This window comes from Trachurus trachurus (assembly GCF_905171665.1).
Source record: "Trachurus trachurus genome assembly, chromosome: 8".
NCBI classification, from domain to species: domain Eukaryota; kingdom Metazoa; phylum Chordata; class Actinopteri; order Carangiformes; family Carangidae; genus Trachurus; species Trachurus trachurus.
The window spans coordinates 1,128,028-1,153,773 of record NC_139905.1 but is presented as its reverse complement, the minus strand read 5'-3'; the positions used below and the strand labels follow the sequence as shown (position 1 = coordinate 1,153,773).

The window sequence follows — 25,746 nt, the reverse complement described above, 5'->3', positions numbered from 1 at the left end:
ACAGCCTGCAGCAGCAGCCGGCGGGCGGAGGGAGGAGGAACAAGGAAGCGCTGGAGAGCTGGAGCTGTAGCTGGAGCTAACTGTCGGCTAACTAACTGGTGGCTAACTGTTGTTTCTAATGAGCGACCACCGAGGAGCATGCGACCTGATACGAAGAGGTGAGTAGTAGTGAGCAGCACCTGCAGCAGCACCTGACGGACTGGGGGGGTGGGGTGGGGGGGGTCGGTCGGTGCCACACAGGTGTTGCCCCCCCCCACCACCCCCTCATGTGTCCAGTGGGGGGGTTTGGTTTGGGTTTGGTTTCCACACACATCATGAAACATAATGAAAGAGGAAGCGTCACGGACTGTTGTTAGCCTGGTGCTAGCAGGTTAGCATCCGTAGCGTAGCGCTGATACCGTTTTAAATGGGGGGGAGGGGGGGTACAGATGTGTCAGTACAGATGTGTGGATGTTTAATCACCGAGCCTGTGTCGGTCGGTGTGTAATCCGGCCGCAGGTGCCTCATGTTCGGCCGCAGTGAGTGACTAGACTGACGGGGCTAGCTGCTAGCTGTTAGCCGCTAGCCGTTAGCATCATCTCCCAAGTGGAGCCAGATGCGCAGCTCCATTATTGTTGTGCTGCAGGTTGATCAGTGATCGATCATCCGGATCATCTGGGGGCATGTGAGGAGGGGAGGGGGGAGGCCTCCTGGATCTAGTGTCCACGGATCGATCACTCAGCACGGATCAATAATCGGCAAATGTTTCAGTTAGCTGCTGTAAAATAGCTGTCAGTTTAATCGATCATTGTGAAGTGTTGAGTTCCTCTCATGTCAACAACCTCTGCTGCTGCTGCTGCTGTGAGCCCATAACCTGCTCTGTTCAGCTATGCTACACAATATTAAAGTATTGATAAGGTGTGAATGGTTGTGTTGCAGCTGCTGTTGGACTGACAGTTCGATCACAGACTCTCTGATCAGCTCCCATTCACTGATCAATTATATTTGGATCATGACTGAACGGACCTGTTATTGATCTTCCATTTGTCCATAAAACGTCAGGAAGCAGCAGAGAGACATGTCTGCAGGACCAGAGGGAACACAGGGTTTTAGATGATTTCTGTCAGATTTAAAGGGATAGTTCCCCCCAAAATTCAAATTTCCATGGCTTCTCTGAGTTACAGGGGGTCTCGGCGTAGCAGTGCATGTCCATATGACGGTTGAGAACGAAGCTCACTTTTCTTCGTAACAAAAAGACACACCAAAAAACATCCAAATACCTCCATAGTGCTTGTCTGTAATGTCCCTCTGGTATTGAAGCCCCGACATGAGAAATTGTTCCGAAAGGAATTAAATAAGTCTATATTTTAAGCTTGTTTGCAGAGGAAGCTCCCAGTGTTGCTCTGCCGGAATGTCGCGTGATTTGCGTAGCCGTGAACTACCAATTCAAAGTTATTTACCTCTATTTTGGCGCAGATCTGCCGATACGGTTCCAACATTATCTTTTTTTAACTTAAAGGGACAACCAGGAGTTTTGTTAAAGCGAAGTGTCTTCACACTACATTTATGAGCCTCCGCACCGTGAAATTCTTTGACCGGTGCAAGACAGACTCATGTTTTCATTCATCAAGAATTAAAGTCAGAGGTTGGAAGACGATCACATACCGTCGTAGTTCCCACCATAAACGGAGATTCATACGGCGGCGTTATTCTCATGACTCGCCACGAAACCGAAAGTAAAGAAACGCTGGTCGGCTCGCCCAGCATTTCCACCACCACTAATAATAACAAAATAACCATAGAGACAAAACCATAGATTTATCTAAAATGGACCATTAACAAGTGGTAACGGAGATTCATCCACATTAATATCAGACTTTTTATAACCAGATAGAAACTCCTCGTTGTCCCTTTAAAATATAGACTTATTTAATTTTTTTTCGGAACAATTTCTCATGTTGGGGCTTCAATACCAGAGGGACATTACATACGAGCAGCATGGAGGTATTGGGATGTTTTTTGGTGTGTCTTTTTGTTACGAAGAAAAGTGAGCTCCGTTCTCAACCGTCATATGGACATGCACTGCTACGCCGAGACCCCCTGGAACTCAGAGAAGCCACGGAGGACTCTGAAACTTCTCCCAGCCCTTAGTCCACATGAGGGGGAGTAGGAGATAATGAGTGAAATTTGAATTCCGGGTGAACTATCCCTTTAAAGCTGACACTGATCAATAACTCGGCGTCTCCACAGGTGTGATGGAGAGCAGGACTCACCTGTGGGGATGCGTCAGAGCAGACAATGCTTCTGATCAATGATCGGTTAAAAAAACAATCAGCTGTGAGTGAACACCGGTCACCGTGACGACATCATCACGTAGGGAGAGAGGCGCCCGTCAGAGCCAATCAGAAGCCCCCGCCGCCGCAACGTGTCGACAACATCGTCATGTCCAACCCTCAACTGATTTTCAAAATAAAACATCCCGAGAGTTTTCAAAGTAAAAGACAGACTGAGGCTTTTCAGAGTAGAACGGAGTCGGCAGGTGTGTGTGGTGAAGCCCCGCCCCCCATCGCCGGTCACACCAAAACACAGCCACGTGTGTGTGTGTGTGTGTGTGTGTGTGAGACTGAAAACACAGCAGACACACACACACTGCTCAGCTGCGTAGCGTCAGAACTGATCAATCAGCAGCCGATCGATCAGTCGATCAGATCAATGACCAGACCAACATGACGCCTGTGATGTCACTGTTACTTCTTGTTTTCACAATTAATCGTGGTATTAAACGCCACAATTAATTAACCGTAAAGATTCCTAAGGCAAGACTTTTAGTGCAGTTTTATTAGTATAGCCCGTTTTTTACCACCAGTTTGTCTCAAAGGGCTTTACATCCCATCATAACAACATCCTCTGTCCTTAGACCCTCACATCCACTGAGGAAAAACTCCATGGAAAACCCTTTTAACAGGGAAAACCAGGAGAAAGCTCAGGGTGAGCAACAGAGGAGGGATCAGACGGGACAGAGATGTTGTTACAGACAAGAAAACAGTTTACAACAGAGAATGTGAGAAACATGGAAATGTTAACAACAGCTGAAGGAGGAAGACTCTGCCCTGAGACTAGAGAGACATTAAAGCTGCTGTTGATATGATATATAATATTGTTGTTTTTCATTTCTTTATTATGTGTTATCATCATTTAATATGAACTACGAGTACTAACTCTCTCCTCTCTCTTTCTCCTCTCTCCCTCTCCCTACCAGCTGACTTGTTGTGGGATGTCGGGCAGTAAGGCGCTGGGTGGGGGGGCCGGCGGGGGGGCGAGGCGCAGGCGGACGCGCTGCCGGCGCTGCCAGGCCTGCATGAGGACCGAGTGTGGAGAGTGTCACTTCTGTAAGGACATGAAGAAGTTCGGAGGGCCCGGCCGCATGAAGCAGTCCTGTCTGCTGAGGCAGTGCACCGCGGTGAGACACACACACACACACACACACACACACACTGTTGGCTGCTATGGTAACACACCCTGTAAGCCCACAACCTGCTCTGTGTCTGGCTGGGATGTCCTGTCCGTGGTCCTGAACGCTCCTCATCTCCGACGAGCTTTTAGATCTGAGCAGTCGGACAGAGAGACGTTATAGAGCCTCAGAGGAAGCAGGAAGTAACGTCGCCACCACTGTTCCCTCTCAGGTGTTTTACTGCTCCTCCTCTTTGCCCAGAAGACAAAAAAAGTTGCACACTCAAATATCCCCGACTAGTTTACTGTTCATTTCTCCCTCATGTGGCTTCGAATTGTGAAATGTAGCTATGACCTGAACCGTGGTCTGTAGTGCAACTATGATTTACGTTTTTGCTTGAGAATTATTATTACTGTTCATATCAAGATGCTTCAGTGCCAAGAGTTGATGACACCAACTTGATGTTAGTTATTTTTTGACATAATTGTTCATATGGCAATAAATGCAAAATCTATTTTGCCAAAACAATCTAGTATTTTGTTACTGACCTAGATATGGAGCAGCCTAGGTAATGTTGTCAAAATAATCTGTTATTAATCATTATAGTAATAGCCAATAGTATTGATATGTGGAGTTGTAGAGATGAGGCCAGAGCACCAGCATGTGGACGTACGTTTCAGCTGTCGCTCACAGTCGCTCCAGCAGCTCATCAGGGAGTTGAATTTCTGCTCAGGAGTTTTGAAAATTAGAGGGAACATTGGTCGCCATGGGAACTCAACTCTGAAAAAGTCTCCATGTGAGTGAACGGGAGTCAAAGTTTTATTTCTAATGTGAGTGAATAGTGTGATGATAAAACTCTCTGAGCTTTGACCTCTACCTGTTTAAAACACCACGCTTCATGAAGAGAAACCAGCAGGTTGTTGTCAAACGGCAACAGAAGAATGTTTTTAGTGTGACAACTAGAGATGCACATTTTGACTGTTTTTTCTGACCGATAACCGACGCTCGTTAACTGATTATTAACCGCTAACCGATAAGATTATGATGCTGGTGGCGCACGGCAAAAAAAACAAAAAACGATCACTCCAATTTTTTGTTTTTTGCCGTTAAACACACACGTGCTCTGTCTCAGCTGATGGTTCATATGGAGGTTAGATGGTCCAATAGAAGTGTGTTTATATAAAGCAGCAGCCAAACAGCAGGCTGAAGGAGCAGCAGAGCTCTGACAGCTCCTCTGTGGAGCTGCAGGTGAACAGGCTGGAGATTATCTATTCTTCTTTTATTGTTTTCATTTTCTCAGCGCCATAGTTACAGGTGATGCACATCTACGTCCGTGTAGTAGACCTGTAGTTCTTGAGACCGGTCTTTTTTGTGGTCTCGGTCTCGGGTCTCTCGGTCTCACAATGTCTGGGACTGGCCGAACGGTCTGGAAGGGATTCGTAGCCTACAACATCCAGGCAGCCATGCTTTGTTTTTGGATATCATTACTTATGCGCCCCCTTCTAGTGGAACCAATCACAGGCTTTTTGTGACACAGACGCGTTGGCGCTCGTCCTCTCACGTTCTCATGGATGCAAACAGCGGCCGAAAAGCGAAACTCGCTTTTTTCATGACCAATGAGGTGACTTGTGTGAATCGTTCAGATCCAAAGAGTTTTTGTTTTTGGGAGGAGGGGGGGGTCTCAGCGTCTCAGCTCGGGTCAGTAAAATGTTTTTCTAACAGGCTGACAGTGACAATCACGTGAAACTGAGGCGAACTCATTCATGGTTGTCTCTGATTATCCCCCCCCCCCCCCCCCCCCAGACAATTCCTCTCTTTTTTGGTCCTGACCCGTTTGCATCCCTGCGTTCTACAACTCATGTAGAATAGCAAAATATGGTGGAACTAGTTGGTGTTTTTTGGTCTCGTTCTCGGCCTCGGTCTTTTAGCTCAACTGGTCTTAGTCTCGGTTCAGGCGGTCTTGACTACAAGTCTACCGTGTAGCTTCATGTATTGTCTGAGCTTCCTTCATGGCTGCTGCTGCTGCTGCTGCTGCTCATACTGTCAGTCCTGTGGGACTTATTGCTGTGAAATACGACTGAAGGCAGGTGAAGTCTGCAGGTGTCGACACGTCACCATGAGCTGACGACATAAGGAGCTAATACAAAAAAATAATTAAAAACCGATAGTGTTAAAGCAGATATCAGTGGAATGTTTTTGTTAATATAAGTCCTAAATAGTCCTATTTTCCGTCAGCAATCACTTACATGAAGTATTTCAGCCTAAACACGAGTCTCTCCGTCACTCTGCTCTGCTGTAACCCGAGGAGAACATTTTCCTTGTGGGATACAAGTGTTATCCAATGAGGAGAGAGAACGGCATGAAGGGCTGTGTGTGCAGCCAAGGGATGCGCGTGAATGTGGTGACGTAGCACGAGGACCAATTGATGCCTGACAAGGGCGGGGGCTGCTAACTCATGGTGCGTTCAAAGAAACTCGTACTTTGTGTTTTTCCTTCCTGTGAAGTCATACCAGTTCGATCTGGTACGAGTTCACGGGTCGGAAGTTACGAGTGGCCGTTATAGGGAACTTTCACAGACAACAGGATGGTAAAAACACGAGCTACGGGTTACCTGGAACGCTACCAAGTCGTAGTTGTGACTTGAAGCTGTAACTTACGGTTTCAAAAGCCTGCCTTGAACGCAGCATTAGCCGAAACGGCCGTGAAGCTGATATCTGCTTTAATGGGTCAAAGGTCTTGTTATGGGGTAAACGGTTGATCATGTGCATCTAGTGACGACGCTCTAGGACGACAGATCTAAGGGCGCCGTGTGGTGACGTCACTACGCCACCTGGAGTCTCTATGGTTACGGATTCTAAGGAGTTTTATTCTACAACAGTTTGACAACAAACTGCTGGTTTCTCTTCATGAACCCTGGTGTTTTAAACAGGTAGAGGTCAAAGCTCAGAGAGTTTTATCATCACACTATTCACTCACATTAGAAATAAAACTTTGACTCCCGTTCACTCACATGGAGATCGTTGAGTTCCCATGACGACGCTATACTACTTCCTGCTTCCGCTTCGGCTCTCTACTCTATAATTCACATTTCACTAGTTATTACTGATACAGAACAACGACAGTGTTTTCTATGTTTCTATGTTATTATCAGAAACATCAGTCAGTCAGCGCTGCTCTGGTGGAGTCACCTTCATCAGCTGCATTTAGTTAAACCAGTAAAAACATGAGATACTTTCTAGAGAGTGTGTGTGTCTGTAGAGTGTGTGTGTGTGTGTGTGTGTGTGTGTGTGTGTGTGTGTGTGTGTGTGTGTGTGTGTGTGTGTGTGTGTGTGTGTGTGTGTGTGTGTGTGTGTGTGTGTGTGTGTGTGTGTGTGTGTGTGTGTGTGTGTGTGTGTGTGTGTGTGTGTGTGTGTGTGTGCAGCACCTCAGCCGTCTTCCTGTTGGCTCAGTAGAAGTCACATGTTCATCAACTCAGCAGGATGTGAAGAGACAGGACGTGTTCAAATAACCACCGAACAAACCTAGTGTAGCACACACACACACACACACACACACACACACACACACACACACACACACACACACACACACACACACACACACACTTCATCCAACCAATCAGAGTTTATCACATTGATGCAGAAATGACAGAAACAGATGTTGGACCTCAACATCTGTAGGAAACACACATTTATTTACACACACACACACCTACACACACACACACACACACACACACACACACACACACACACACACACACACACACACACACACACACACTAAACCCATCTTCAAACTGAAGGTGTGATGTTTTTATTTGTGTGGATTCTTCAAATAGCAGCAGAGAGCTGGAGCCCAGCAGGCGACGATGCTGGGTTTCCATGGTAACCAGAGATGGTTGCTGGAGCTGCGAGTTGGCTTTGATCCATCCATCGCCGTGGTTTCATAGAGATGCTTACACACACACACACACACACAGACACACACACACACAGCCTGGAGATGTGCTGGTGTTCATATCATTGATGTGTCTATTGTTCCGTTCTGAGGCGACGCCCCCTGGTGGCCGGTCAGAGGAGAACAACCACCTCACCCACTCACCTGTCTCTCTCTCTACCTCCGTTCAATTTAAATTTGCTTTATTGGCATGAATGTTACGAGAACTACCGTAATTTCCGGACTATAAGCCGCTACTTTTTTCACATGCTTTGAACCCTGCGGCTAATTTATAGATGTTTACTGGCTAACGGCCTCCGGGGGGCGCTCTAGCAGGAAGCACAAGTGAGACAGACTTGTGGGGAAAGATTATGCACCGAAGAAGACACTAGTTTAGAGTGTTGGTGCAGTGTTTTATTTTCTAACCAGGCATGTTACTGTCTGTTGATGCCGTGTTGGTGCCGTTCTGCCGATTTTCAGGCACAGTTAGAAAGAAAGCGTCTTAAAGAGGAACTAAGCAGGATTTCCCCCGTGGCTCTGCTACATTTTTACCTTAATTAAAAAGCTCCGGAGTAGATTGTGATGGTTAACTAGACTTATGACTTGTTACGAGTGAGAATGGAGGCTCTTTGTCTTCACCTGACGTCTCAGGGCTGAAAACCAACCTTCAACATCAGTGTAGTTACTCGGTCGCCGCCCCGGTGTCCCAGCTCTCGTCTCTGCTGCACCGCAACACAAACGTAACATACTTTGTAAACCATAATGTTTTGTTCATGAAGGTTAAGAGTACACAAACACACACGCCGTAACATCGTATATGTTATGTAACATTATCCACCGCTCCATTTATTGATTTTTCGTTGTCAACAGATGCACATGGAGGAGAGGAGCGTAACCAGAACAGAGTAAAGGCGAGCGGACTGTCACAGTTCCTACTGTCTTTCTGTGTAAATATCTCATGTTACAACATGAAAAACCTGCGTCTTATATTCAAGTGCGGCCTATATGTGTACGAAATGTATTTTCTTTTAAAATTTAGCTGGTGCGGCTTATACTCAGGTGCTCTGTAGTCCGGATTTCACGGTATGTTGCCAAAGCATCAAGAATAAATGAAACAAAAGAAACACTGACTCACCTGTCTCTACCTGTCTGTCCGTCTGTCTCTAACCTGTCTGTCTCTAACCTGTCTGTCTGTCCCTCCGTCCCTCAGCCGGTGTTGCCTCACACGGCGGTGTGCTTTGCGTGCGGCGAGGCGGGGAAGGAGGACACGGTGGACTCTGAGGAGGAGAAGTTCAGCCTCTCCCTGATGGAGTGCACCATCTGTAACGAGATCATCCACCCCAGCTGCCTCAAGGTCAGACCCAGCCTCAATCACACATCAATCAATCAATCAATCAATCAATCAATCAATCAATCAATCAATCAATCAATCAATCAATCAATCAATCAATCAATCAATCAATACTTTGTGTCTGTTGGGTATTATTGATACGGTATTGATGATGTCATCGCCTCCTCAGATGGGCAAAGCTGAAGGAATCATCAACGACGAGATCCCAAACTGCTGGGAGTGTCCCAAGTGCCACAAGGAGGGCAAGACCAGTAAGGTGAGTCGCTGCTTCCACCTTTCACCAGGGTTTTAAAGGGATAGTTCAACATTTAGTCAAACTGGCCCATCACCATAATCCCTATAGTCATAGCAGTAGGTTCGTTACCTTTAATTGTCGGTGCAAGAGCCGTGAGCTGCTCAGAGCTACGCTACGGAGGCTCATTATGGGATTTCTTGGTTTCCCTCCATCAAACTCATCAAATACACAATCCAACAACTCCACAACGCTCTGGTGGACAAGTTGTGAGCTGCACATTCACCACGCTATGAGATAATAACACAACGTTACCACACAGAGTTGTTTTAGAGGGAAATACAGAGACTGTTGATGAAAAACTGTCCCTGAAGGCAACGTGCATCAGAGGTTTTACATGAATTTCCCTCTAAAACAACTCTGTGTGGTAACGTTGTGTTATTATCTCTGTTGGATTGTGTATTTGATGAGTTTGATGATGAGGGAAACCAAGAAATCCCATTCAGGAGTGTGTGGTGTCATAAAATGTTTACACTTCCACTACTACTTTTTCTTCGTCCATAAGTTCCTGTTGACTTCACCTTTAGGACCGTAGACAGCGTAGACCCTAACCCTCGTTTCTGTGTTGTTCTTTTGATTGTAAAGACTACCATACATCTAAAACAAAAAAAATAATATAGGAAATAAATAAAAAGGAATAATAATTTGGAAGTTACATCTATGCACTACACAAATTGAAGGTGCAGTGAGGTCAAACTCAGTAAAAGAGAAGTTAAGTAATTCAGCAGTTGACTGTTTTTTAATGGTACAATAAGTTTGTGATGTATTGAAAATCAATAATCGATAATAATAGAAAATCCAATTGATAATCGTTAATAATCCATGTGCTGACCGTGTGTGTGTGTGTGTGTGTGTGTGTGTGTGTGTGTGTGTGTGCAGGACCAGGCGGACGGCTCGGGGAAGCGGCGGCTGGACAACGGCGAGGTCGGTCGCTGGAAGCTGACCGACGACCCCCCCCCTAAGAAGAAAGCCCCCCCCTCCGTGGACGAGGGGGGGCGGACCGAGGGGGGGCACAAGAGGAAGAAGGAGAAGGAGCTGCCGCAGGACTCTGGGCCCAAGAAGAAGGTACGTAACCACGGCGATGCAGGACTTCCTGAGTACAAGCTGCTGCTTCACAATAAAAGCCTGAATACAGTGACATGAAGCACAGAGGCCTCACTGCAGGGCTTTTATTTTGAAGGTTACTGACTCTCTCTTGTTTCCTGCAGACGAAAGGAGCTCACGAGAAACGTCTGAAAAAGGTACACACACACACACACACACACACACACACACACACACACACACACACACACCTCACTGTGGACAAACAAAGTGAAACTTTATTGAGCTGTCAGTGTGGACAGCTTAAATAAAGTTTAGCGACTGAGCTCCTTTAATATTGGTTATTGACCGTTCGCTAAGCCCCTCCCTCAAACGGCTACTGTCCAATCCTAGGTTAGCAACCGTAACTATGCGCAAGAGGTCTGTCAAACTTTAAGCAGAGAACAATGTGCTGAAGCGATGTGCAAGCTCAACACCGATACTTCTAGAAAACTGGTAAAGTTTTAAAGACAACTCTAGAAAAAAGTGGTAAAAAATAAGAAAGATTTCTATTTTTAAAAAAAGTGGTAACATTTTTTCCCCCAAAAATAAAAAGTTAAAAAATTCTAGAAAAAGTGGTAACATTTCTGTAAAAAAAAAGAAAGAAAAGTGGTAAGATTTCTGTTAAAAAAAAAAAAAAAAAAAAGTGGTAAAATGTCTAAAAAGTTTTTTCAAATTTGGAGATAGAAGTGGTAAAATAAAAAATAAAATAAAAAAGTGGTAAAAATTTCTCCCCCCAAAAATAAAAAGTTAAAAAATTCTAGAAAAAGTGGTAAAATTTCAAGAAGAACTTGGGGACCTTGTTGAACACTCTCAAGGACTTTGAAAACCAAGTCCTTGTGGGTTGATGGAAAACAGTTACTCCTTGTTCCTTGTTGCTGCTCGCCAATGTTGCTGGAAACTCCATGGCTGTGTCCGAAATCCCCCCTATTCTCTATCTAGTGGCCAGTTGTTGTAGTGGTGTCCGAATGTTTAGTGATTATTAATGTTCACTATATAGTGACTGAATCTATCCCACAATTCACCGCGAAATGTAGTGAACATCCGATGGTCACTAACCGGAGCAAGATATCCCATCATGCATTGCGGTCACGGATCGCCGTTACCACAGCGGCCCAGAGCGACCGGTGTAGCTACCAAATAAATGCAGTAGTGACCGGTGTAGCTACCAAATAAATGCAGTAGTGACCGGTGTAGCTACCAAATAAATGCAGTAGTGACCGGTGTAGCTACCAAATAAATGAAGTAGTGACCGGTGTAGCTACCAAATAAATGCAGTAGTGACCGGTGTAGCTACCAAATAAATGAAGTAGTGACCGGTGTAGCTACCAAATAAATGCAGTAGTGACCGGTGTAGCTACCAAATAAATGCAAGTAGTGACCGGTGTAGCTACCAAATAAATGCAGTAGTGACCGGTGTAGCTACCAAATAAATGCAAGTAGTGACCGGTGTAGCTACCAAATAAATGCAAGTAGTGACCGGTGTAGCTACCAAATAAATGCAGTAGTGACCGGTGTAGCTACCAAATAAATGCAAGTAGTGACCGGTGTAGCTACCAAATAAATGAAGTAGTGACCGGTGTAGCTACCAAATAAATGCAAGTAGCGACCGGTGTAGCTACCAAATAAATGCAGTAGTGACCGGTGTAGCTACCAAATAAATGCAAGTAGTGACCGGTGTAGCTACCAAATAAATGCAGTAGTGACCGGTGTAGCTACCAAATAAATGCAAGTAGTGACCGGTGTAGCTACCAAATAAATGCAGTAGTGACCGGTGTAGCTACCAAATAAATGCAGTAGTGACCGGTGTAGCTACCAAATAAATGAAGTAGTGACCGGTGTAGCTACCAAATAAATGCAAGTAGCGACCGGTGTAGCTACCAAATAAATGCAGTAGTGACCGGTGTAGCTACCAAATAAATGCAAGTAGCGACCGGTGTAGCTACCAAATAAATGCAAGTAGTGACCGGTGTAGCTACCAAATAAATGCAAGTAGTGACCGGTGTAGCTACCAAATAAATGCAGTAGTGACCAGTGTAGCTACCAAATAAATGAAGTAGTGACCGGTGTAGCTACCAAATAAATGCAAGTAGCGACCGGTGTAGCTACCAAATAAATGCAGTAGTGACCGGTGTAGCTACCAAATAAATGCAAGTAGTGACCGGTGTAGCTACCAAATACCAAATAAATGCAGTAGTGACCGGTGTAGCTACCAAATAAATGCAAGTAGTGACCGGTGTAGCTACCAAATAAATGCAGTAGTGACCGGTGTATCTACCAAATAAATGAAGTAGTGACCGGTGTAGCTACCAAATAAATGAAGTAGTGACCGGTGTAGCTACCAAATAATGCAATAATGTTGCTACACTGGCCGTTACCATGGTGTTTTTTCATTTGACCAGTGAGTCACTATATTGAATTCAGGAGGAGGGAGGAGGGAATGAGGGAGGGGTTTCGGACACAACCCATGTGTCTTAGAGGAGCATGGCGAGAGTGAAAGCTTGACAGACATAGTGACAGTAAGCAAGGGAGGTGGGGCTTAGTGAAGGGTCATTATGGGATGTCTGCCACTGAGGTGTTTCCTTCTGTGCTGTGACTAAATGTGAGCGTCTCTCCGCCAGAAGCCCAAACAGGAAGCGCCCGAGTCCAACGGCCCCGCCTCCTCGGCCGGGGGAGGAGCCGCCGGACCGCTGGGCTCCTCCTCCTCCTCCTCCTCTTCTTCATCTTCATCTCAGCCCGGCGGCGGTGGCGGCAGCGGCGGTGGCGGAGGGGGGGCGGGAGCAGCGGGCGGCACGTCGAGCGCCGACCAGCGTTCCCACCACCGGGAGAAACTGGAGCGCTTCAAGAGGATGTGTCTGCTGGAACGCCGCGCCGACTCCTCCTCCTCCTCCTCCTCCAGCTCCGAGTCCGACTCCGAGTCCGACTCCGACGACGACGAGTCCCTGAGGGGGGGGGAGCAGGGGGGAGGGGGCTCCTCGCCGTCCTCCTCCTCCCCGGCCCCGCCCCCTCCTCCTCCCCCCGTCGTCGCCTACGGCAACAACAGCAGCAGCGGCGGCGGTCGGGCGGAGCGGGAGAGGAGTCGCAGCGAGCGGGAGAGGGAGCGGGAGCGGGAGCGGCGTCTGGCGGAGCTCGGCTTCAGCGCCAGCGAGGAGTCGGAGGGGGAGGGGGGAGGGGGGCGGGGGGAGGAGGAGGAGCGCGAGGAGGAGCCGGGAGGAGACAAGGCCCGGAGGAGAGAGGCGGGGCCGCCGCCGCGAGGACGGAAAGGAGCGATGTTGTTGGACGTTGGCGAGGAGGAGGACCGGACCCGTAAGAACGCCTCCTCCCTCCCCCCGCCCTCGCCCCTCTCGTCCAATCAGATGCCTCCGTCCTCGCAGCACGACGGCGGCGGCGGCGGCTTCCCGGCGAAGCAGCGCAGCAACGGGCAGGAGGCGCGGAACGGGCGGACACGAGGAGGGACGGGCGGCGGGAGGGAAGGTGGCGGGGAGAAGGAGAACGCCAGCGGAGTTCTGACCAATCACAGACACGGTGGTGGAGGGGGCGGGACCAAGGGCGGCGGCGGCGGTGGGAGCCGTGGCAACAAGATCCGTAGCAACAGCAAGAACCAGGCGTCCAGGAACTCCTCCTCCTCCTCCTCCTCCTCCTCCTCCCTCCCCACCTCCAACGGCGGCGGCGGCGGCCTGATGATGTCGGCGATGGCGGCGTCTCCGTGCTCGCAGCCGTCCCGCCTCGCGCCGCGCTCGCAGATGATGAAGCGCAGCCCGCCCGCCGTGCCCTCGCCGCCGCGGCCGGTGCAGATGGAGCGCCACCTGGTGCGGCCGCCGCCCGCCTGCCCCGAGCCCAGCGCCCTGCCGCTCGCCGGCGGCGCCTCGCACATCGTGACCCGCGACACCTGGCTGCGAGTCTTCAGCTTCCTGAGCCACCGAGAGCTCTGCGTCTGCATGAGGGTGTGTCGCACATGGAGCCGCTGGTAGGTGACATCACCGCACCTATGACATCATCACTTCATCACACCTATGACATCATCACTTCATCACACCTATGACATCCTCACTTCATCACACCTATGACATCATCACATCTATTACCTCGTCACATCTAGGACATCATCACTCCTATGATAGCATCACATCTATGACTGACACAATCGCACCTATGACACAATCACATCTATAACACAATCACATCTATAACACAATCACATCTATCACACAATCACACCTATGACACAATCACATCTATAACACAATCACATCTATCACACAATCACACCTATGACACAATCACATCTATCACACAATCACACCTATGACACAATCACATCTATCACACAATCACATCTATAACACAATCACATCTATAACACAATCACATCTATCACACAATCACACCTATGACACAATCACATCAATGACACAATCACACCTATGACACAATCACACCTATAACACAATCACACCTATGACACAATCACACCTATGACTAGGGATGGGTACCTTCACATGAATCGATACGGTACCGGTACTCAGCGGTACCTGTTTTCGGTACTTTTTGTGCGTATGTGTGGTAATTAAAGTTATTTTGTCTATTAAAAAAAAGTCAAAATTCGGAATTTTTAATATTTATTTCTCAACAACATCACAACTCCTCATCCATCCATCCATTGTCTACCGCATTATCCGAGTCCGGGTCGCGGGGGCAGCAGTCGGAGCAGGGATCCCCAGACTTCCCTCTCCCCAGACACTTCCTCCAGCTCTTCCGTGGGGACCCCAAGGCGTTCCCAGGCCAGCCGAGTGACGTAGTCACTCCAGCGTGTCCTGGGTCTTCCTCTGGTCTCCTCCCGGTGGGACATGAACACCTCACGAGGGAGGCGTCCAGGGGGCATCCGATACAGGTGCCTGAGCCACCTCAGCTGGCTCCTCTGGATGTGGAGGAGCAGCGGCTCTACTCCGAGCTCCTCCCGGGTGACAGAGCTCCTCACCCTCTCTCTAAGGGAGCGCCCCGCCACCCTGGTGACAGAGCTCCTCACCCTATCTCTAAGGGAGCGCCCCGCCACCCGGGTGACAGAGCTCCTCACCCTCTCTCTAAGGGAGCGCCCCGCCACCCGGGTGACAGAGCTCCTCACCCTATCTCTAAGGGAGCGCCCCGCCACCCTGCGGAGGAAACTCATTTCGGCCGCTTGTATCCGGGATCCCGTTCTTTCGGTCATGACCCAGAGTTCATGACCGTAGGTGAGGGTGGGAACGTAGATCGACCAGTAAATCGAGAGCTTTGCCTTTCGGCTCAGCTCCTTCTTCACCACGACGGACCGATACAACGACCGCATTACTGCGGCCGCTGCACCGATCCGCCTGTCAATCTCGCGCTCCGTTCTCCCCTCACTCGTGAACAAGACCCCAAGATACTTAAACTCCTCCACCTGAGGCAGGAACTCTCCCCCGGCCTGGAGGGTGCAAGCCACCTTTTTCCGGTCGAGAACCATGGCCTCGGACTTAGAGGTGCTGATTCTCATCCCAGCTGCTTCGCACTCGGCTGCAAACCGCGCCAGTGCATGCTGAAGGTCCTGGCTCGAGGGAGCCAACAAGACCACATCATCCGCAAAAAGCAGAGATGAAATCAAGTGGCTCCCGAACCGTACCCCCTCCGGCCCTTGGCTGCACCTAGAAATTCTGTCCATAAAAATAATGAACAGAACCGGTGGCAAAGGGCAGCCCTGCCGGAGTCCAACACGCACCGGGAACAGGTCTGACTTACTGCCGCCAATGCGAACCAAGCTCCTGCTCCGGTCATACAGGGACCGTACAGCCCTCAGCAGAGGGCCTCCGACCCCATACTCCCGGAGCTCCTCCCACAGGATGCCACGTGGGACACGGTCGAAAGCCTTCTCCAAGTCCACAAAACACATGTGGACTGGTTGGGCAAACTCCCATGAGCCCTCGAGCACCCTGCGGAGGGTGTAGAGCTGGTCCAGTGTTCCACGGCCAGGAAGAACACCGCATTGTTCCTCCTGAATCCGAGGTTCGACTATCGGCCGAATTCTCCTCTCCAGCACCCTGGAATAGACTTTCCCCGGGAGGCTGAGGAGTGTGATCCCCCGATAGTTGGGACACACCCTCCGGTCCCCCTTTTTGAAGAGAGGGACCACCACCCCGGTCTGCCAGTCCAGAGGCACTGTCCCCGACCGCCACGCGATGCTGCAGAGGCGTGTCAGCCACGACAGCCCCGCAACATCCAGAGACTTGAGGTACTCAGGGCGGATCTCATCCACCCCCGGTGCCTTGCCACTGAGGAGCTTCTGAACTACCTCAGTGACTTCAGCTTGGGTGATGAATGAATCAACCTCTGAATCCTCAGCCTCTGCTTCCTCGACGGAAGGCGTGTCAGTGGGATTGAGGAGATCCTCAAAGTATTCCTTCCACCGGCTGACGATATCCCCAGTCGAGGTCAACAGCTCCCCCCCACCGGTAGTCCTCCTCCATGGCCTCCCCGAACTTTTCCCAGACCCGAGTTTTTGCTTCCGTGACCGCCCGGGCTGCCGTCCGCTTGGCCTGCCGGTACCCGTCAGCTGCCTCGGGAGTCCCCCGAGCTAGCCAGGCTCGGTAGGACTCCTTCTTCAGCTTGACAGCATCCCTTACTTCCGGGGTCCACCACCGGGTTCGGGGATTGCCACCGCGACAGGCACCGGAGACCTTACGGCCACAGCTCCGGACGGCCGCGTCAACAATGGAAGTGGAGAACATGGTCCATTCAGACTCAATGTCTCCGCCCTCCCTCGGAATCTGGTCAAAGCTCTCCCGGAGGTGGGAGTTGAAGACCTCCCTGACAGGGGATTCTGCCAGACGTTCCCAGCAGACCCTCACGATACGCTTGGGTCTTCCAGGTCTGACCAGCTTCCTCCCCTGCCAGCGGATCCAACTCACCACCAGGTGGTGATCAGTTGACAGCTCAGCCCCTCTCTTCACCCGAGTGTCCAAGACATACGGCCGGAGGTCAGATGACACGACTACAAAGTCGATCATTGACCTCCGGCCTAGGGTGTCCTGGTGCCACGTGCACTGATGGACACCCTTATGCTCCAACATGGTGTTCGTTATGGACAGACTGTGGCTAGCACAGAAGTCCAACAACAAAACACCACTCGGAGTTGGGGAGCTATGGGCAAGCCCACACCAGCTCGCCGCCTCTCACCGTGGGCGACTCCAGAGTGGAAGAGAGTCCAGCCTCTCTCCAGGAGTTGGTTCCAGAGCCCAGGCTGTGCGTGGAGGTGAGCCCGACTATCTCTAGCCGATACCGCTCGACCTCCCGCACGAGCTCAGGCTCCCCCCCCCCCCCCCCCCCCAGCGAGGTGACATTCCATGTCCCTAAAGCCAGAGTCGTTGTTCGGGGATTGGGTCGTCGGGGCCCCCGCCCAAGACCGCCACCAAGGGCACAACGCACCGAACCCCTTCTGAACCCTCCTGCGGGTGGTGAGCCTACGGAAAGCTTGATGTTTTCTTCTTCATAAGGGGCTTAGAACCGCTCTTTGTCTGACCCGTCACCTACGACCTGTTTGCCTTGGGAGACCCTACCAGGGGCATTAAGCCCCGAACAACATAGCTCCTAGGATCATTCGGGTGCTCAAACCCCTCCACCACGGTAAGGTGGCGGTTCAAGGAGGAACTCCTCAGCCTTTAAGAGTATTTTATGTTTTAGGGATGGTCAATGACTTTTTAACTCATTGAGTGCCAGCCCTTTTATAAAATGGTCAGTGCCTTGTGCCAGCGTTTTGGGGCATTTTGAGTAATATTTCAAGACCCACAGAATATTTTGTACTATGACTCTGAAAACACAAAATAGCTCAAAGGAAAGAGGAGACTCTCTATTGAATTAGGGAAAAAAACATTTGCTTGTACCTTGTTCCATTCTTGATTTATCTTAAGTTGAATAGAGCCTGGTTGCACCAAAAAGACCACTTTTTTTCTAGAAAGCTGAGCCTGTGTGTCTCCCCAGGTGCTGTGACAAGCGTCTGTGGACCCAGATCGACCTGAGCCGGCAGCGCTCCATCACCCCCCCCATGCTGAGCGGCATCATCCGGCGCCAGCCCGTCTCCCTCAACCTGGGATACACCAACATCTCCAAGAAGCAGCTCATGTGGCTCATCAACCGCCTGCAAGGTAACCTAGCAACCTGGCCTCACCTGTCCTCTCTGTCCTCACCTGTCTCTCTAATATTATATTTATAAATATTTACAACTTGTGGACCAGTGGTCACTGATGACGATAATGATGATGAACGGTGTTTCACATTAGTTAATGTCTCTCTCATCACACATCTCACACATTTTTTAAAAAACTTTATTGAAAGTTGTAGCAGCAACAAACATTTCAGTCTTTTCCGGCTCACGTTTCATTACAACAGTAAAGTTACATATATGATATATAGTATAACAACAGTTAAGCAAAAGAGAAAAAGAGAAATCCCATGAGAATTATAATTCTAACTGTTGTGACAGATTATTGGTTGAACATTTCTGAATGTATGTTCATTATTGATATACATTTCTTATTTGTAATTAAATTAAGAGACTTAAAATGATAATTAACTTCAATCAAAAACGATTTAAATGAAGGCGAATAATACTGAAATTAATATTTATGGATATGAAACTTCCCCAATAAAATATAAAGGTTTACTATAGTACATAGTTTCTTTTCTTTTGAATTTAAAATAAGTAATAGCTAATGTTCTTTCCCTCACTGTTGATTTTGTGTTTTGTTTTACATAATATATAGTCTCTCACCTGTCTCACCTGTCCTTACCCGTCTCTCCCCCGTCTTTCCCCCGTCTCAGGGCTGCTGGAGCTGAACGTGTCCGGCTGTCCGTGGGCGGCGGTGTCGGCGCTGTGCCAGGCCGTCTGTCCCTGTCTCCGGCTGCTGGACCTGAGCCGAGTGGAGGACCTGAAGGACTCTCACCTGAGGGAGCTGCTGGCCCCGCCCCCCGACACCAGGACAGGTGAGACACGTTTAGGACGTGACGAGTGCAGCGTTTCCCCTGGACGATCAAGAACTGATTACTAATTATAGACAATAAATATTTAAAATATCTATTAATATAAAATGTCATTATACTTTGACTATATTTAAATTTACCCATTCATAGTGTTGTGAAATTAATTAATTCATAATAATCGTTAAAACAGTGATTATGGACCACTCGCACAATGTAGTGTGACGTACTTGCGGTTTAAGAAGTTACGGTCCGCTCACTCCCGGCGATCATCGTTACCATAGCGCTGCTGTATTTAGATTAGCCTACAGGTAACACACCTAACTCTCTCATTGTACATTCATAGTTATGTTTGTACATGTTGTTAATAGTATAGTCGGTTCAGTTTGTATTTTTATATGTAGTAGTCGAAGCATTTTTTATCATTTAATCATTGACCGCATTTTGCCACAATATAGGCCTACACACTGAACACTAACTGAAACTATAACAATATGTACAAAAATAATGAAAGTGTTGTTTGTAATTTTATTTAGCCTCTAATTTTCATATAGCCAGTATGCTAAGTTAGCCGGGCAGCTAACGGCAAAATGCGATCAGTGATTAAATGATAAAAAATGCTTTGACTACTATATATAAAAATACAAACTGAACCGACTATACTAGTAACAACATGTAAAAACATAACTATGAATGTAGAATGAGAGAGTTAGGTGGAAAGTGTTACATGTAGCTAATCTAAATAGAGTAACGAATCTCCTTGTTGTTTACATTCCACTTCCGGGTAGAAAACCAGCACTTAATTTGAATGAGATCAATAGTAACGAACGAGAGTTTAGCTATATATCATATTTTTCACGCCCTATCACCGTTTGGACAAATCTGAAATGATTGAAGAAACATTACTATTTCTGTGTGTGTGTTTTGTGTTGCTATGTGTTGTATTTATTCAGTTTGGGGGAATCACGGTGTCTAGAAAGCATCAGTGGCTCAGCTGACAGGGACAGCTAACGGTAGCTAAGCTAACGGTAGCTAAGCTAACAGCAGCTAAGTTAACAGCGGTAGCTAAGCTAACAGCAGGACGTCAGCTGTTAAAACCCTCCCGTTGTGGGACACGACATGAAACTACTCCAGTTAGCTCAGTCATGTTGGAACTCAGATATCCGCTGGAGAAAATATTTTTTCATGGACCGTTTATTGAGTCACTGAGTTATTAAAGTTAAACAGGTAGCTAACCGTTAGCCCGGCTAATCTCTGATAACCATGACTAATTACAAAAATGTGCACACATAAATAGTAATGTTTGTCCAATCATTGGTTTTATAAACTTTACAAACATCAGATTAGTCTAAACGGTGATATAATGACATGAAAAAGTAGATATATAGGGAAACTCTCGTCCGTCACTATTGTTCTCATGCTGGTTTTCTACCAGGAAGTAGTTGTAAACAACAAGGAGATTCGTCCTATTGACCCAAGACGATCTGTAACGATGACATCACAGGTGATAGCCAATGACAGAGAGCGACAGGTTAACAGGTGAACTGATGCTTTTATCCCAACGACGCGTCACTGAGGAAGTGTCTCTGCTCTCTGCTCTCTGATTGGTCGAGCAGCTCACGGCGAGACCAGAGCGGGGCGTTTCCAGAACGTGACGGAGCTGCGATTGGCCGGTTTGGACCTGACGGACGCGTCGTCCCGGCTGCTGGTGCGCTACGTCCCTCACCTGAGCCGCCTCGACCTGAGCCAGTGTGGCGGCGTCACGGACCAGACGGTGCACACGCTGTCCTCGCCGCTGTCGCCGCTCAGGGACAGCCTCACCCACGTCAACCTGGCAGGTGAGCCGCCCGGCCGCCGGTTACCATGGTAACCGACTGGTGTCATCAGAACAGACGACCAATCACAGACTCAGACAGCAGCAATGGACACGGAGCAGAGAATGTAGTTTCCTTCCTGCCTTCCTTTCTTCCTTCATTCCCTCCCTCTAAACACTCCTTACTTCCTTCCCTCTTTCCTTCCTTCCTTTCCTCCCTCCCTCTAAACACTCCTTACTTCCTTCCCTCTTTCCTTCCTTCCTTCCTTTCCTCCCTCCCTCTAAACACTCCTTACTGCCTTCCCTCTTTAATTCCTTCCTTCCTTTCCTCCCTCCCTCTAAACACTCCTTACTTCCTTCCCTCTTTCCTTCCTATCTTCCTTTCCCCCCTCCCTCTAAACACTCCTTACTTCCTTCCCTCTTTCTTTCCTTCCTCCTTCCTTCCTTCTTTCTTTCCTTCCTCCTTCCTTCCTTCATTTCTTCCTTCCCTCCCTCTAAACACTCCTTACTGCCTTCCCTTTTTCCTTCCTTTCTTCCTTCCCTCCCTCTAAACACTCCTTACTATGTCTTACTAAAGTCTTAAAGGCCCCATGCTGTGCACTTTTCTCTGGGTTTATTTACCTGCTGATCTCCCTAACAAGATGTATCATTGGTTTTGAGTACCTGTGATCTGCTTAATATCGTCTATATTGCCCCTTTCTGTTGCCTCTTTCTGGAGTTCTAACAGGCACAGGTCATTTGGCCAATCAGAAGAGAGAATGAGAACCTCTCCTCTGATTGGCTGACTGTTTTAGAGTGGCATGTGGTCAGGCCAATCACAGGCAAGTAACTGAAACCTAAGCTGCATTCATAGAAATTGAAAAATAACAACTGGTCACGGTGGGCGGAGTTACCTTGTGTGTGACATCACAGAAAGGAGGAAGTGCTATCTGCTCGTCTTAAATAGAATGTTCCTACAAATGGGCGGTGTGTGTTTCTCCGTTTATGACCAGTTTGATGCATGGGACAGTATATACGTGGCCCAGAGACCTCCCCAAGCATGAAAAAATAACCAAAATCACATTTTTCATGCCATGGGGCCTTTAAGTCATAAAAAGTCTTAACTCTTATAAAAGTCATAAGTCATAAAAAGTCTTAAATCTTAAAAAGTTGTAACTCTTATAAAAGTCTTAAGTCTTAAAGTCGTAACTCTTATAAAAGTCTTAAGTCTTAAAGTCGTAGCTCTTATAAAAGTCTTAAATCTTAAAAAGTTGTAACTATTATAAAAGTCTTAAGTCTTAAAGTCGTAACTCTTCTAAAGTCTTAAATCTTAAAAAGTCGTAACTCTTATAAAAGTTGTAACTCTTATAAAAGTTGTAACTCTTATAAAAGTCGGAAGTCTTAAAATGTCGTAACTCTTACAAAAGTCTTAAGTCTTAAAAAGTCTTAACTCTTAAAGTATTAAGTCTTAAAAAGTCGTAACTCTTATAAAAGTCTTAAATCTTAAAAAGTCGTAACTCTTATAAAAGTCTTAACTCTTACAAAGTCTTAAAAAGTCGTAACTCTTATAAATGTCTTAAATCTTAAAAAGTCGTAACTCTTACAAAAGTCTTAAAAAGTCTTAACTCTTATTAAAGTATTAAGTCTTAAAAAGTCGTAGCTCTTATAAAAGTCTTAAATCTTAAAAAATCGTAACTCTTATAAAAGTCTTAACTCTTACAAAGTCTTAAAAAGTCGTAACTCTTATAAATGTCTTAAATCTTAAAAAGTCGTAACTCTTATAAAAGTCTTACCTCTTACAAAGTCTTAAAAAGTCGTAGCTCTTATAAATGTCTTAAATCTTAAAAAGTCGTAACTCTTATAAAAGTCTTAACTCTTATAAAAAGTCTTAAGTCTTAAAAAGTCTTAACTCTTATAAAAAGTCTTAAGTCTTGAAAAGTCTTAACTCTTATAAAAGTCTTAAGTCTTAAAGTCTTCTATCTGAGTTGGTGAAGCCGTTAACCAGTGTGTATCTGTGTGTTTATCTGTGTGTGTGTGTGTTTATCTGTGTGTGTGTCAGGTTGTGTGAAGGTGACGGAGCAGTGTGTCCCGTTGCTACGGCGATGCTCCTCCCTGCAGACGGTGGACCTGCGCTCCTGCTCCCTCCTCTCCTCTGAGACTGGACAGCTGCTCTCCTTCCCCCCCTCCTCCTCCTCCTCCACCTCCTCCTCAACCACCTCCTCAACCACCAACACCACCACATCTTCCTCCTCCTCCTCCTCCTCCTCCACCAACACCGTCGCTGCTTCGTCCACCACCACCACCTCCTCCTCCTCCTCGGCCTCCTCCTCCTCCTGCTCCACGTCGGCCTCCTCCTCCTCCTCCTCGTCCTGCTCCTCCTCCTCCTGTCCTCCTGAAGACAGAACGCTACTGAAGAACAGCTAAGCTCATGTGACGCCTCGCTACACTACACACAGGTGAGGAGGAGGAGCAGGAGGAGCAGGAGGAGCAGTGGACGTTTCCTCTGGAGGAGGAGGAGCAGGAGGAGGAGGAGCAGCAGAGTACTGGGATCGTTGGTGGTTAATAGTTAATAGAACCTGAGCATGTACATATTTGTTCTCTGTACAATTCTGGGTGTGTGTATATATCTGTAGTTTACTGTAAATGACCTGAACCCCTCAACCCCCCCTCAGCCCCCCCCAACACTCCTTATCTCCTCCTCTCCTTCCTCTCCTCCTTCTCTCCTTTACTCCCTCCCTCAACCCCCCCTCAGCCCCCCCCCAAACACTCCTTATCTCCTCCTCTCCTTCCTCTACTCCTTCTCTCCTTCACTCCCTCCCTCACCCCCCCCCAAACACTCCTTATCTCCTCCTCTCCTTCCTCTCCTCCTTCTCTCCTTCACTCCCTCCCTCAACCCCCCCTCAGCCCCCCCCCAACACTCCTTATCTCCTCCTCTCCTTCCTCTACTCCTTCTCTCCTTCACTCCCTCCCTCAACCCCCCCTCAAACACTCCTTTTCTCCTCCTCTCCTTCCTTCACTCCTTCTCTCCTTCCTTCCCTCCCTCAAACACTCCTTCCTTTCCTCCTTCACACCCCCCCCCAAACACTCCTACATTCCTTCCTTCCTTCTCTCCTTCCCTCCTTCCTTCCCTCCTTCCTTCCGTCCTTCCACTCTTTGACCAATCATCGTCCACCTGCTCAGCTCTTGCCCCCCCCCCCCCCCCCCCCCCTCCTCCTCCCCCTCCTCCTCCTCCTCCTCCTCCTCCACACACAGTTTCCATCAGTGTGATGTCAGAGAGCCGAGGCCGCGCTAACAGTTTCCCTCTGCTTCCAGTCTTTGTGCTAAGCTAAGCTAAAGTGTTGCGTTCAAAGCCCCTCAGTGACCACAGACCTGACGGCCGGGGTGGGGGGGGGGGGTCAGGGGGGTTCAGGGGGGTTGAGGGGGGGGTCAGGGTGTGGGGGGGTGGGGGGGGGGGCAGCCAGCCAATCAGTGTTTCCTCCTGATGAACGGCAGAATGTAAATAGTAAAGTTTAGTTTATAGAAGAAAAGTATCAGAATAATCACTGAGGTCAGAGGTCAGAGAGAATGTACCTGAGAGAGAGGGTGTGTGTGTGTGTGTGTGTGTGTGTGTGTGTGTGTGTGTACATCAGTGTTAATCTGTGTGTGTGTGTGTGTGTGTGTGTGTGAGGGTTTGTTAATGATCCCCCCCCCCCCCCCCCCCCCCCTCCCCTCAGCCAGCAGGCTAACAGTTTCCCTCCACTCCCAGTCTTTGTGCTAAGCTACGCTACGTGTCACTCTGGGCGGTTTGGTCTGGTTCTGGTTCTGGTTCTTTTCCTACATGCTCCTTTCTTTGTGTGTGTGTGTGCGTGTCTGTGTGTGTGTGTGTGTGTGTGTGTGTGTGTGTGTGTGTGTGTGTGTGTGTGTGTGTGTGTGTGTGTGTGTGTGTATCTGAGCCTCCTTGTCTTCAACATTCGCCTCAATCTCTCGTCGTTCCTTTGGTTTTTGCCTCCAGCTGTTTCCTCCCCCGGCTCCTTCACCTCCCATCGATACCCGATCAATAACCCGATCAATAACCCGATCGATACCCGATCGATACCCGATCAATAAACCCGATCGATTGTGTTTTTCTCAGGAGTTTTTTTGTTTGTTTTATTCGTTTGTTCTGTTTTTTTTGTCTCTGAAGCAGGTTTTTTAATTTATTGATCTCTGTGATGATGAGGACGTGATGATGATGTCACTTCCTGTTTCTGCTGCGTTCGCGAACAAACGTCTTCATTCATTCATTCATTCATTCAAACCAGAAACAGGAAGTGGTGGCGCGGCCAAACGTCAGACTCTCTCTCTGATTGGACGCTGAGTCGGTGAATAATCATCACCTTTTTTTTTTTCTTAATTTAGTGACTCATCGTTTAAAAAAAAAAATCTGGATTGATGATGTCACGGGCTCTTCATGATGTCATAATGACACACGGAAGCGTCTGATTGGTCCAGCTGCGTCACGTCCTCGACTTCCTGTTTGTCTCTTCTTCCTGTGTGGTGGCGGCGAGGAGGAGGGGGCGTGGCATTGATTACAGTCGCCATGACGACGGAGATTATTGATCAGTTTCTGTGCTGGACGCTGGTTGGTCGTTAAGCTCCGCCCACCTCTGACATCACAGAGAGAGGGAAAAAAGAGCGGGAAAATGAGCGAGCATCTTTTTTTATTTTTTTTTTTGTGTCGTTGGGTCGTTGGGATCACGATCGATTAGTCAGTGAATAATAAATAAATCAATAACTGATAATCGATCAGTCGTTAACATTATGGTCTGGTGATGAGGTCACAGGTGGGCGGAGCCTGGGCCAGGTGGGGAAGCAGCTGATTGGTCGGTTGGTCGGTCGGTGTGTGTGTGTGTGTGTGT

General features: G+C 48.1%; 1 protein-coding gene across 2 annotated transcripts; it reads left to right on the top strand.

Annotated features, from left to right (window-relative positions):
* Positions 1 to 10: 10 nt before the first annotated feature.
* fbxl19 (F-box and leucine rich repeat protein 19) lies at positions 11 to 23,762 on the top strand. 2 transcript variants are annotated; one of them, XM_083977208.1, is made up of 11 exons: positions 11 to 158; positions 3,239 to 3,439; positions 8,580 to 8,723; positions 8,890 to 8,976; positions 9,892 to 10,077; positions 10,221 to 10,253; positions 12,720 to 14,062; positions 18,082 to 18,245; positions 18,922 to 19,083; positions 20,694 to 20,915; positions 22,929 to 23,762. In XM_083977208.1, exons 2-11 carry the CDS (start codon positions 3,254 to 3,256, stop codon positions 23,291 to 23,293), a joined length of 2,892 nt encoding a protein of 963 aa, XP_083833334.1. In that variant the 5' UTR covers positions 11 to 158; positions 3,239 to 3,253; the 3' UTR covers positions 23,294 to 23,762. The 2 variants fall into 2 exon arrangements, with proteins under 2 accessions (XP_083833334.1, XP_083833333.1); XM_083977207.1 differs by having other exon boundaries at positions 12,717 to 14,062.
* Positions 23,763 to 25,746: the final 1,984 nt, after the last annotated feature.

What these genes read in the sequence shown, in the direction of transcription:
- fbxl19 (XM_083977207.1), top strand. Translation starts at nt 3,254, where the DNA reads ATGTCGGGCAGTAAGGCGCTGGGTGGGGGGGCCGGCGGGGGGGCGAGG. An exon ending in AGGAGGGCAAGACCAGTAAG is followed by an intron (nt 8,977 to 9,891) that starts GTGAGTCGCTGC and finishes GTGTGTGTGCAG; the next exon opens with GACCAGGCGGACGGCTCGGG. An exon ending in GCCCCCCGACACCAGGACAG is followed by an intron (nt 19,084 to 20,693) that starts GTGAGACACGTT and finishes TTGGTCGAGCAG; the next exon opens with CTCACGGCGAGACCAGAGCG.